At 42.3% G+C, this 14,076-nt stretch overlaps 1 protein-coding gene and 1 long non-coding RNA gene across 2 annotated transcripts in view; one reads left to right on the top strand and one right to left on the bottom strand.

The window, feature by feature from the left end:
• The window catches only part of LOC109323878, a 5,942-nt gene extending 1,546 nt beyond the window's left edge, over positions 1-4,396 (bottom strand). Inside the window, exons 1-2 of the long non-coding RNA XR_002104764.1 lie at positions 4,385-4,396; positions 2,404-2,406 (exon numbers count right to left, since the gene is read on the bottom strand). This is a non-coding gene — a long non-coding RNA (uncharacterized LOC109323878). The remainder of the gene's footprint in view (positions 1-2,403; positions 2,407-4,384) is intronic.
• An 880-nt stretch (positions 4,397-5,276) lies between these two features.
• On the top strand, positions 5,277-13,505 carry ADIRF (adipogenesis regulatory factor). Its single transcript, XM_019556309.1, has 3 exons — positions 5,277-5,915; positions 10,897-10,959; positions 13,101-13,505. Exons 1-3 carry the CDS (start codon positions 5,855-5,857, stop codon positions 13,205-13,207), a joined length of 231 nt encoding a protein of 76 aa, XP_019411854.1. The 5' UTR covers positions 5,277-5,854; the 3' UTR covers positions 13,208-13,505.
• Positions 13,506-14,076: the final 571 nt, after the last annotated feature.

The raw sequence follows: 14,076 nt of genomic DNA, 5'->3' as shown, positions 1-14,076 counted from the left end.
AGGCTGATTGACCCAGTTTGGCTCAGATGTGCCCTAATGAACTGAATGCTGGCCCATGAGGGTGTCATCTGGACACGCAGCCAGATTCAGAGGTATTCTGTTTAACTGTGTGCTTGTGTCTGATTGTAGTTATTATTGCTCTCATGAACTGATTCTTGGCATAGGAGGGTGTCAGCCTGTCCATGCTGATCAACCCAGCCAGGTCAGGCGTGTCACATTAATCTGTGCGTGCTTGTGTGTATGACTGATTTGAGGACTGGAGGAACCCAACCCCACTGAACTGAGTCCTGTAAGATATCTCCACTGGGGGTGAGGGTTTGCAGGGGGAGAGATACAGCTCCATACAAAAACACAAGTAACACAAGTAGCACATCAATAGCATTACCGAGACCCTAGCCCTAATAAATGAGCACAGCCCAAAGTAGTGGGCAAATCTGGTAACAAAACTGGTGGAGAAGGCTGGCAGTACATGACCCTAATCTTGTGCTAATTGTTGAGTTGCTGCAGAGTGGTAAACTGAGGCACCAATCTGAAAGCTTTACTTTCCTTTTTCTTTTCCTTTTTTTTTCTCTCCTTTCTTTGTTTTCAGACTAAGCTCCTTCAGCAAGGTCCCTCTCTCATAGAACCTCTTGTAACTTTTAAGTTAAGAACTGTGCTGGAATAACTTTAAGATAGTACTATAGAGTTAAGAGTTGTGCTTTAGAACTAAGATTGTGGCGTAATATTGTGTCAGTGTAAAATCTAAGTGACTGTGTAAAAGAGGCTTTTTGATAGCGATCATTAGTATGATCAGGGAAATGGAGATGTCTGGAAAAACCCCTTTAGCTGCTTATTTGAGGCAGGAGAAACCCTGCAGGTTAGAGGGATGGGTAATGAAGAAGGGAAAATGTCCCTGGGAAAAAGGTTGCTTCAAGGGTGAGAATCCTCTGATTGAGGCAGCTTTGAGTTGTGAACAGTATTGCACCACTCTTAAGCCATATAGTAGTGCAAAAGATGCAGCTGCTGCCTGGGCATTGTTTTATGCATGTTTGGAAATGATTGAAATGTTGAAGGGGAAGCAGGAATTGGAGCTTGAAAAAGAACAGTTACAACAGCATTTGAAATACCGCGAGATAACCGGGTGTGATTTTGTAGCAGAAAAGCTTCAACTGGTAACTTTGTCTTCCTGTATATCTCTAAGTAGAGACAAGGCAAGCAAGACTTTAGAGCTGTATAAGAAAGAATTAACACACACAAAAGTGCTGTTAGAAGAAGCCAGAGCTGCAACTTGTTTCCTGGCAGAGGAAAACAAGGCAGCAAAGACAGCAGCAAGCCATCAGAAGTGTGAGGTAGAGATCAGTAAATTGCATGCCCAACTTAGTGCTCATAAGGGAGTGGTAGCAGCTGTAAGGTTGAGAGAGGATTGTGACTTTGAGTCCCCTGGGAAAGTAAAGATACTCCCTAATGCAGTCCCCAAAAGCCCATTCAACCCTGATTGGCCCCACGTGCATAATGTTGCCCCTGTTACCACTAAGGAGGTTAAACACCTAGTTGCAGGAGATGATCTTCCCACAACAGAGATAGTCACTGACATAGTGAGATGGTCTCCCAGTCAAGCCAAGGCTATTGCCGAGAGACTGGGGCCACTGAACAGAGACACTGTCATTGCATGGCTAGCTTGTATTTGGCAAATGTATCCCTCTGTTGATGGCATAGACTTAACTCAGTTAGCTCAGTTATGTGCCTCTCCTTGTGATGCAGATGCTCTAGACATGGGCATAGGTTCTTGGGAGCAAACTGATCCTGGACCCCGGGAATGTATAAGCGCTCTTAAAATATTACTGCCTGCTTCTTCCCTTAAGAAATTGTATGTACTGGAAGAGCAGAAGCCAGGAGAAGCCTCAGAATCTTACCTGATCCAAAAGAAAATGCTAGCAGCTCTCTCGGATTCATTACCCCAGACAGAAGAGAATAGAGTTATCACTCTCCAGTATCAGGGACCTGAATTAATACAGAGCACCTATGCAGGGTTAAATTCCCAGACAAAAATGACCATAAAGATTGTGGATTTAGAACACATAACCTGGAATGAACTAATGGCAAAAATTAAACAGGCAGGAGATTTGCTGTGAGAGACTGGTGTCTTAAAGAGACAAGCAGGCAAAAATATTACGTCAGAGCCTGTGCAGGCTATCACCTTTGCAAATAATGGTCCTCACTCTGCCAGTCACCCTCCCAATTCTAATCCCCCTTTGCCTCACAACCCTGGGCAACAACAACCCAAGGAGTCCCTTAGCAGAATGATTTGGAAAGAGCTAGTGAATTTAGGGGAGGATATGGAAAAATATGATCACCAGCCCATTAGTGTCTTGATTAATGCTTTGTCTCAAGCCATACAGAGAGCAGAGTTAATGCAGGGAGCACCCCCTCAGCCCACTGCCCCAGTACAGAGTGCATCCCGTGCACCCGCTCCCTGTCAGCGCCAGACCCCTGCCTCCCTCCTGAGTGGAGTCTCCAGATCAATAGGGGTGCCTGGTTCTCCTTGGGTCTCCCTAGCTGGTCACAAGACTTCAGTGTGATGTATGGGGGAGACCCACTGTGAGGGCTACAGTGGGGAACCCAGGGATGTTAGCCCAATTGCTAGTGGATATTGGATCTTCTGTAAATATTCTAAGTCCCCAGTGGATCTCTGGAGGGAGACCCACCATGAAACATGTTCAGCTCAGTGGATATGGGGGAGAAATTCAGGAAGCTCCTGTCTGGCAAGGTGTTCCCTTGCAAGTTGACAGATTGAAAGGAAAAGTAGAGTGCTGTGCTCATGAGGGAAATGAGAAGGGAATCCTAGGAGTTCCTTTCCTCTAGGCATTTCAGCAAACTGTAGATCTAGCTAATGGGGTGTTATGAAAGTTAAAAGGAAGACCTGCAGAAGTCTCTGCTGTGCATCGTTGTGCTGCCATAAAGGCACCTACTGCCATCCTAACCTCCGTTAGTGATTCATGGGTACAGGAATTTCCCAGTTTGTGGACTAAACATAAGGTAGAGTGTGGAAAAATAAATGCTGAAGTTTTGATTGAAGGAAAAGATCCCCCTCCTCAAAAGGCAGTATAAATACCCAGCTGCAGCAGAGGAAGACATTAAAGATACTATAGACTGTCTCTTAGAACTTGTGCCTATGCAAAGTATTTGCAGTTCTCCAGTATGGCCAGTCCTTAAAGCGGACGGGGTCACTTATAGAATGACAATAGATTCCCGTGCCTTAAATACAGCCATCCGGCCGCTGCTCCTGTAGTAGCTAAATACAATGAAATCTTAGCAGCAGTAGCAGCTGGCTCCAAATGGCTCTCTGTAATCGATTTGGCTAATGCTTTCAATGGCTATACCCCTCCATCCTTCATGTTGGTATAAGTTTGCTTTTACTTATAGGGGACAACAATATGCCTTGAGCCGAACTCCCCAAGGTTTCCATTCTTCCCCTAATATTTGTCATGCCCATGTCACTAAAATGTGGAACCGTTTCAGCCCTAAACAACACTCACACGTAACTTCATACATGGATGACATTTTGATACACACTCCCACTTCAGAAATGAACAAAGAAATCATGAAGGAGGTGCTGATTATAGTACAGGAAACTGGATTTAAGGTGAATAGAGAAAAGGCTCAGTTAGTGCAGCAACAAGTGAAATACCTGGGTGTATGTCTTGGAGAGGATGTCAGGACTCCAGATCACCAAAGGGTAGAGACTGTAGGAAAGCTGCCTGCTCCCACAGATGCACACTCTTTGGGAGCTCTTTTGGGAACTTTTAACTTCTCCAGAGAGTTCCTTGAAATGTTCTCTGACAAAGCTAAGCTTCTGTAGAAATTATTAAAGAAAAACAGGATTTGGGAATGGGGAGCAAACCAACAAACTTCCCTGGCTACTTTGAAACAAGATTTAGCTTGTGCAGCAAAGGAACACTCTCTGACTCACACCTGGGATGGTCCTTGCTTTATTGTAAATCGAGCCAGTCCCAATGTTTATCAGGTTGAAATCCTGAATGGAAAAGGTAGAAAACCTTGGAGAAAATGGTTTCATTCTTCACAGCCCAAAGAATGGAAGGGTAAACCACCGGACCATCAAGGAATACGGTAAACAGTCTTCTCTATCCTGCTGACCACCCTTCTTGGCTAGCAGGAAGGAACAGCTTTGAGCCACTGGAAAATACACATCGGATAGGTTTGTCAGTGCCTACCCCAATGTTGAGGCAGGAAAAGGCCAGAGAAGTGCTTAACTTGTTATGGCCACCCTCTCGTAGATCAATGCTCCACTTTTACCCTGCAATGTGATCCCAGCTTCTCCCAGTATATACGGGGGGAGTGTGGGAGTTTGTTTTTCTTTTCTCTGTCCCCTCACAGGTCTCCAGACATGAACCCTGACGTCCCATAACTTCACCAAAACATTGCTGTGCATAGGTATCTGGAGTCAGACTCTATTCTGCAAATATAGAAGTTCTTGCTAATAAACTGTCATATGCCACTGAAAATATGGGAAAATGGGAACTCCATTAACCGCACCTTTAAAAATGTTAAGTGAGGAACAGCAGCTAATAAGTAAGGTATTTCCATATAGAAACACAAATAACACAAGCAGCACATTAATAGAATTACCAAGACCCTAGCCCTACTAAATGAGCACACCCCAAAGTAGCAGGCAAATCTGGAGATATGGGAGATATGCACTATGATTTCACTGGCATAATAACGTCAATGAAGAATGTAATGTTGTTGTGCTTCTTTGCAAGCAAAGCCTTCCTTGGATAAAGTTACATGAACAAAAAGTGGCTTTGATCATAAAGTTTATTTTGCTCAGGAAACTGGCAGAAGCTGCAACAGCAAGAAAACTTTGCCAGTATGAATTAAGTTAGTTTGTTGGAATGCCCAGGATAGCACATCATTTGTAGCACAGAAAATGTCCTGCCATGAAAGAAACTCAACTATTAAATATAGCACTGTATGTTTCGAAGTAGTTATGACAGAGAAGCAGGTTTTTTGTTGGTTCTCAATTAGATAATCTCTTGATGGGAACACACATCTCCAAGGAACATCTGACATTTACACTGGCTAAAAAGGGGGGGAAATGGGCAAGATACTAGTTATAGCAGGGATGGGCAATTATTTCGTGTGGAGGGCCACTTACTGAGTTTTGGCAAGCCATCAAGGGCCACATGACAGGCAGCCAGGGGCAGGTAAATATTAATTTTCTAAATTTTTAGAGGCCCCATGGACTGGATAGAACCGTCTGGTGGGTCATATCTAGCCCATGGGCTGCATTTTGCCCACCCCTGAGTTATAGAGTGCTACAAACTCAAGTATCATAGGTGAAATAGTTCTTTTGGTGACTTCCAAAGATGCAATTTCAGTACAGCACAAAAAGAAAGAAATGAAATAGAGACAAGAAAAATGGCACCACTGAAATGAACCTAGCCTCCCAATAACTAACACTTGCTTCAGTGGTTTTCCACATCTTTACATCACAGTTTTTTGTTCCACTAGGACAGTTCTTAGTTTTATTTACAAAGATTTATAAATAAAAAGGGATTATAAATGAATAAATTCTGCTGATATAAAATATCTAGGTGGATACACCCTCTCCTTGGGAAAAGTAAATAATATGCATGTTCCCTGCACATTTTCAGCGTTGATTCATTCATTAGGCTCAAATTCTAAGCCCTCCAGCAACTCCACCTATTGAAACAATTTACCCAGTGGGCATTTGGAGGAGCCTGGCACACGAATAAAAACAGCACAGCTTTGATTAGTCCTCTCAAAGTGTAAAACAAATCGCTTTGCTTACTTTTAAACTGAAGAGGATTGCCAGAATATAGCTAAAGCAATCATGTCAAGTAAAGGTTTCCAGGGAATCAAACAACAGGCAGAGGGAGCAGCACAAGATGCTAGTAAGAAACTTTAAATATATGCTTTTATTTTATTTAATGAATTGTTTTAAAGAATGCTAATTTCTGCTTGTAGTCTATAGTTTCAAGTGTTACTCCACTAAGGTCAGTAGTGTTACTTCAGATATTCCCTGGTGTAAATCAGAGACAAACAAGATCCTCAAATCTATTTTTCTTAATCTTTAGGTTGGGTTCATCAATTTTATTTTATATAACAGCAAGAATCCATTTACTTTATAGTTGGTATTAGACAACCATTGGTTTATATCACTCAAGACTAAATTTGATTTTTTTTAAAAAGAACAAAATTTTTTTAGTGCTTATAAGAAAAGCATGGAAGACCTTTCACTATATGAGATTAAGCCCGTCTCACTGAGGTCAGTGGGAGTTTTGCCTTTGACTTCAATGGGAACAGGATCCAATCTATGGGCACTATTTAAACGAACTTGCCTATAATTCTCTATTATGGAGATCATGATCTGGAGAAGATCATATTTAGGACTAAAACTCTGTTCCTGCAGCGAGCTCAGCTTGAATGACCTTCTTAACCTTCTCATTGCAGTATTGGGAGGTAGTCCAAGCTCCATGCACACTAACAACATCTCATTCTAAAACTGCATTTTTCAATCACTAGGGGCCTTATCCAAGGAATGACCTTTCATATTTACCAATTCCAAATAATTTAGTGTTTGTTTTAAAAACATTGCTTATATATGTGCAACATAACCTTTTTCACACTCCGTAACAATCTCTAAATGGATCTCTCTTAGGCTAGAAACAGACATCACCAAATGAAGTGGATCAGTGCTGTCCAGATGCATCCTAGAAAAACTGAATCCCTTCATTAGGCGAAAAAACACACTGCCCACTGTCCTGCCTGTTGAAGCTACAAGACAATGGGCAATGTTCTCTTCCAGGGCTTGAAGGGCAGGACTAAATCCTGCACACCCCAGGACTTCCTATGCAGGACTGGGTTCCATAAGCCCTCAAAACACTTGCCTGGCTTTCCCTGCTTACAGAGAGGCACCCCAGGGAATCTTGGGGTGCATCTCTGTAATCATGGAAACCCTGAGTTTCCCTGCTTAGGGAGATACATAGCCCCAGAATCTCCAGGTTGCCTCTGTAAGCAGAAAGCCCTGACTTTTCCCACTTCTGGAGATGCTCTCCAAGATTCCCCAAGGTGCCACTCTGTAAGTGGATAAAGTCAGGCAGGTGCTCCAGGGCCCTAAGGGGTGCATGAGAATTCCTGGGGGTGCACAGGATTGGCCCACTCAAGCCCACAGAGCATTTGCCTGGAGCAGCCAGAGAGTACAGGTATCTCTGGGTTACCCACACTCTCCCACCACAAAGCAAACAAACACCCATTGCTAGATAGCAGCCTAAATTAATACAGGAGATCCTCACCATTCGTGGGGGGACACGTTCTCATATCCTCACCGAATGGCAAAATCCGCAAATAAGGCACTGCATGCATGAACACAGTGCCCCCAGTGGCTGTGGGGGGTGGATAGGCATGGCTGTGCTGGTGATAGTGGGAGCCTGGTGGTGGCAGCAGGTGGCAGCAAGTGCAAAGCTCCCAAGAAGCTCTTTAAGTGTATTTAAGATGTGGGTTCAGCATTCACAAATATTTGAAACTGTGAATAGCAACAGTTTCCTGTACCAGCTTTGTCACAGCCACAAATTTTGAGCATTTGTGCTGCAACAGGAGTCATGAATGTCTGCTGGCTTGGCCTTTGTGCTGCTATAATTTTTTTTATAGCAGCACAGTAGCAGTGAAAGATGACATCAATTTCCACTCTCTAAGAAACTATAATTTACCTGTGATAAGTGTATTTGAAACCTGGAATAACAGCAATGCTTCCCTGAATGTTAGTGTTTCTTGGTTAAAATGGACTATTTATAATCAATAAAATAGTATGTGTATTTTTCTGTACTAAGAATGACAGATTCTTCTGAATTTAAATAGAAACTATGTACATAAAGTGTATTTCTCATATTGCAATGCCTAATTGCAGTGGTGGCTATATTGCTATTGTGTATGAGAGGGTTTTTTTTCAATCTGAGATGAACATTTTTTGTACAATCTTTGTATGTTTTTATACCTCCTTAAAATATAGACTTTTTAAAATTTATTTATCCTCTGCAGAAGTTTCTGTAGTTTATCATGAGGCTAGATAGATTTTTCAGTCAGTAGAAGATTTTCTGCTGGTAGGAAAGATATCTTGGATATCATTCAGGGCTCCAATGCTACATGCACTTGTACATGTAATTTAAATACATGAGTAATCCCACTGACTTCAGTGGAATTCATCTTGTGCCTAAAATTAAGCATATCTAAATCTCTTCTGCATTGGGATCAAATTTGTAACATACATGCAAACCAGATCAGTTTGATGTCTCCATATTTTACGTTTACATATTTTGAGAGCTAGTTTCCAGAGATATTGATTTGGAATATCCCTCCTTGGATATTGTTCCAAATACATTTAAAGATGTGTACAAATTAACATTTTCCCAAGTAATTTAACAACTGAGCTTGTTAACACAATTCATTAACATTATATTAAAACCACTGCTCTTAATATTACTTCTAAGTAATAATAGTGTCTATGCTCTTTTTCTACAATCTGAAAACTGGTTATATAATCTGATGTTGTCCTTTAGAGTATGTCCTTCTTTAGTACTATTGCTTTCATTTTTTCTTCCTCACTCCTCCTAAGGCATGTCTATGTGAACCCTGGAGACATTTACTGCATAGTTGACTAATTAACTGTACAGTAAATATCTCAGTGTCTACACATGCACCCCTATTAGGCTGGAGTAAACTAATTTACTCTGAAGCAGAATAGTACTTGTACTTACAAATACTATCCTGCTGCGGAGTAAAAAAACTCTGCACGTGTAGACACTGGAGGGGCTGGCTGAGGCATAAGGGTGCTTCAATGAAGGGGCTGACTGCTGGCTAGCCCTGCCCTGAAGCTCTCTTGTGCCCCAGCCATCCCTCCACAGAATGCCAAGCCAGAGGCAGTAGTCCCAGACTGGCAGGCTGATCCCCGGGGCCCCCTGCCAGCCAGGGCTACTCCAACCCAGCTCCACATGCTGTGCATGAATAAACTCTAGAAGTCACTGCTCCAGAGTTAATTGCTCCCAACCACAAGTTCAAACAGCATGCCCAGGAGCAATTAACACCACAGCAATAAGCTCCGAAGCTTATTCATGCGCAGTAAATGTTTTCGATCCAAGCCTTCAAGAGGCCGAGAAGTGATTACTACATGTATACACAGCTCTGTATGAGTTAAATCTAATTTGCTGATGACTTAAAATTAGATTTAGATGCTTCGGTTCTAGTTTTAAATCTCAGGCAAATCTACCCTGACTTTGACTTTTATATATGGATATTCTAAGAAAGTCTTTCTTTTAGGCTCCTCCTATTTATTAGAGGCTTTATTTAGGTGCCCAGTTAAGTTATGGTGCCTTCATGCCATTTTGATAGTCTTGAAAATTCCAGTCAGTAAAATGTTCAACCAGTTAAAAACATGAGTCTTCCTGCAAGATTCTTCCATGTGAATAAATCTGTGTTTCATGATACATTAATTAGAGTTTTCCAATGAAATTAACTTGAAAGCAGTGTAGGTCATATACTGGTACAAGGCATTTCCCTCAAGAGATAGAAATGTCTATTGCTGTATATACAGATGTTCGATTCAGAAGAGATTAGGAAGTAAATATAATTTAATCACAATTTTAGATTTTACCCTTAGAGGCTCTTTCCACTGTACTACAATCATTCCTATTAACAAAAGTACTTACCACTTTTTTAAAAGGTACCTCCACAAATATTATGTATTTCCACAGAATTCTTGTCACTAATATGGCAACTTTATTTAGCCAAAAGCACTGAAAGAAAACTGTGTCTTGTAAACTGCTTATAACTCTTATTTTAATCTGCTAGTTACAGGGACATTCCTATACAACTTTCCCATATATTTTTGTTGAATTGTATTTTAACTCCTTTTCCTCTAGAATCTTTGGGGAAAATGCTCCTTTTCATCTCCTGGTTTATCTTTCGTTCCATCCTGAAAGGAGGCCCAGAAGCCTTTCAAAGCCATTTTGCCCCAGATGGTAACAAGTCAGATATTAAAAACACCTTCAAAAGAATAAATTAAAACACATAAATAAAAATAATACTGCAGTTAGCAATGTGCAGCTACACTGCAAAATTCCAACATGCTGCTAATCATATCATTTTATCATTTTGTCTTCTTATTAGTAACATGCTCTGTGTTTTATAAAATTAATTTCATAGCAAAGTATAGTGACAGTGGGTCAGTATACTTTGTGGTGTACAGTTGAGTCACATAGTATTTAACTTACACGAATTCAGCTATACGCACTCGGCTGCTGGGGCTGACTGCCGGGTGCTGGCTGGGGCATGGCACGTAGTGCGGCGCCACGTGATAGTGCCTGCATGAACCTGCATAGCTGGGGGGGCGACAGTTCGCTCATGCTCAGCTGGCTGCCCTGGCAGGACGACACAGAGGAGGATGAGAGGGGCGAGAAGTGCAGCAGGAAGGGCGATTTCAACTATATGCGATTTTTGCCTTACGTGCTGACTTCAGCGTAAGATATAACTCCACTGTATACAGTATACAGTGGTGCCTCCTGATACTGGGGGGGCACCAGTGGCCAATTGCTGACTGGATCCCCCAGTAGCCAATCACCACCGCTGGCATAAGTGCCAGCAGCAAAATCTGGAAGTGTCGCTGGCAGTTCTCTCAGCTCCCCCACAATCTCAGGGGGGGCACTGACCATCGCCCCCCAATCCCCAGCTGGCGAGGGCCAATCTCGGGGGGGGCACATGCCCCCCTGTACCCACCCTATGCATTGTCTATGCATAGCAGTTAATGGAGGTGAAGGGAAAGGAATGTAGGAAAGCATAAAGCTTGAACAACTAAGTAAAATACAATGTCTTCTCTAACCACAGCGAATGCACTGGGCCAAGCTGCACAAGATGCGGTGAATCAAGCTACCAACGCAAGTCAAAAAGGTATAAGCATGTCTTTTCAATATGGGCAATACTGAGAATAAAAGGAAAACAAGGAAAGGACATAAGCATTTAATGAAAAATAGTACAATGAACTTAAGGTTAGGTTCTAACGTTCTTCCTTCATTTTTATTTGGTACTTTCTTAGGCAAGACTCCCATTAACTTAGTGAGAGGCAAGAATTTCATTATTTGCTCCTTAGTGACTGTATGCAGTAAAAGCTTTTCTATCCAGCACCCATGGGGAATGCAGGGTGCTGGATAACAAAATATGCCGGTTAACTGAGAGGCCTGAACAGGTGTCTTTGCCTGTTTGGGCTGCTGCCTCTCCCGCTGCATCCAGGGCATTGCTGCCCCTCCCGCCACATCACCACCCCTCCCATGGCCCCCAAGGGACAGGGAGGCGGGCCCCACACAGGTTGTTTTGCCCCAGACCATGGGGGCTTGGTGAAACTGGAAATGCCATGGTGGGTACTTCCGGTTTCAGTTTTACCTTACAAGCCGGCATGCCCGTTAATACAGCATGCTGGCTTGTAAGGTGCCAGATAATGCAACTTTTACTGTATGTATGTTTGCTGGTAGACCAAGTCAGATCAAGTGACCTTTTTTTCATGGCTTACACATTTCATATTGTGCCCAGGGTTCATCACCAATCACAGTGATACAATCCAAATGTTGCCCCTTCTTTCTTAGAGGGTAAGCAAGCAGGCAAAGCATCTTGATTTCTCCAGCTCTGAGGGCAGGAGTCCATAATAATGCTAACCCTGGCTTCATCACATGGAGCTCAAGGTGCCTGCTAAGTCGGCAATGTTGTTAATTATTAAATGGCAGTAGAACTAGTGTGAAGAGTATAAGTAGTTTCCTTCTGGTGACAAGAACTGCCAACCTTGACAAAGAAAGAAGTAAAATGCACCGAACGTTAAATAGATTGTATGAATAAAGGAAGAATTAGGATTGTCAGGGTCTAAAAGGTCAACTGAAAATCTCAAGCTAATAGATCTCTTGGGCAGGCAAATTCCCACTGGGGGTTGGGACACCATAGAGAGAATGTGGTAAAACTGTCAAAATATGACCACTACTGGGACAACAGCAAAAACAGTTAGTAAAAGGAGGAAAGAAAAAGACAACCCTCTTGCTGCTGCTGCTGCTAAATCTCTGCCTGCCAAAACACACCCCCCACACACACTGCTTACACTGTACTTCACTTAATGGCAGGAAGCCAGTTGTTTTTGTTCCTGCACTTCTCACAGCATAAGCTGATTGCATGCTGAAAGTGGTAATTCACTACACATACACTTGCTGGGTAAGAGGAAGAAGCTTACTGCACTTATCAGCACCATTACCCTCTCCATCAGCGCCTAACATACACCCATCAGTCATCACAATCAGCCACCAGACACTGCCACACTATTTATCCCACCAACCTACACCATAGCTAACAACACCCAATCCCAGAACCCATAAGCACCCAGCAGGCACCTCCGCCCAGCAGTTCCTAGCCTCTCTCTCGTCACCAGGGCCCAGTTTAAATTGCAGGCCCAGCTCACAGTTCCTTGCGGCAGCTCCTTTAATCTTGGAGTTCCCTCCATGAATCCCCCAACCCCACCACTGCTGATTGGCGGAGGGGCCTCATTCACTCTGCTGCTTGCCATTTGCTTCTGAGGGCTGAGAGGCAAAAACTGTGGTTTAAAATATGCCACAGTTTTTGCCTCCCATCCAGTCAGCAGCAAGCAGAGCATATTTAAAACCACAGTCTTCACCTTCTGGCCATCAGGAGCAACTGGCGAGTGGTATGGCTTACTGGGCCCCTCTGTCAATAAGTGATAGGGGGGCACATATACAACTACAGGATTAAAGGAGATGCCATGCCATGAGCTGGGCCTGCAATTTGAGCCAGCCTCTACTCATCACTCACCAGCATCACTTTTAAACACCAATAAGCACCAAAGGGAAGACTTTTTTCATTAATATAAGCTGCTGGTGCATGGTATGAAGTAGTAAACATGAGCACAAGGATATACTGAATAATATATAGTTAGGTATAACAAACATGGGGATACAGTCTTTCACCTTCCCTTTCCGTAGTAACTATGTGTACTTGGATATATAGACACAGCATTTATGTGAGCTTCTTCCCTTTTTCAGCTATGGATCACATTTGCAAGACAGCTCAAGATGGTGTGGAGAAAGCAACTGATCAAGCAACTGAAGCAATGTCTGCCTTTGGAAAAAAATGTTCATTTAAGAAATGATGTAATATAAGCAAAAGAGATCAGCTATTGTAAAACCCATGTTTGCCCTACTGTTCAAAGTTTGTGTTGAAAAATGAAAATTATTTGAGATTATGGATAATTTAAACTGTTTAAACTTAATTAAAAAACATCATGCAGAATGCCTCACCCTAACATTTAAAAATAATCCTGTGTATTATATTCATAATCTCTTATTCAATAGGGATCATGAAAGTCCTAATATGACTTAAGGATTTGTCTCCTTCTTATGGCAGTGTAAAACTTGTTACTTTGTAAATTGAATAAAAATAGTAATTCTTATAACTGATCAAACTACTAATATTTGTGTCAATACATAGCACAGCAAAACAGTCCCACTACGAAATTCATCTTCACTCCCCAGAAAAATAAATTTATTACATTTAAAGTCAACTGTTCATTTATTCTAATATTTTTCATATAATGGAATAAAGGATAAGAAAAAACACATGATTTTTTTTCCAAAATTTTCTGTAAGCACGGAAATTAATTATGCAAAGCACTAAGTATGACCAACATGTAGCATTCAAGCCACAAATGGCATGGGCAGCCTCTGTGTTTGGCTCTTGGTAGACTGGGAAGTGGACAGAAGGCAGAAAACAGAGCAGCCAATCGGGCTGGGGAAGGGGATTGGAGTGGTACACCTGCCAGGAAGGTTAGCCCCCAGTGCTTTACACATCAAACGATCTCCAAGTATTTCACAGATATCTCTGGCCATGGCCCAAAGTCCACTGAGGCCAATAATCCCTGTGTGAAGTAGCTAACTGCTGCATCCATTCTACTGTTAGATAAATTAAGACACAAGGGACATGCCCCCAAGGAGTGAGTGGTGCTGCCCAGGTTGCGTCAGC

This window comes from Crocodylus porosus, unplaced genomic scaffold, assembly GCF_001723895.1.
Source record: "Crocodylus porosus isolate Cpor-Errol unplaced genomic scaffold, CroPor_comp1, whole genome shotgun sequence".
NCBI classification, from domain to species: Eukaryota; Metazoa; Chordata; order Crocodylia; family Crocodylidae; genus Crocodylus; species Crocodylus porosus.
Note: the sequence above shows the minus strand (reverse complement) of the source record. Positions and strands in the feature narration are given on the sequence as shown.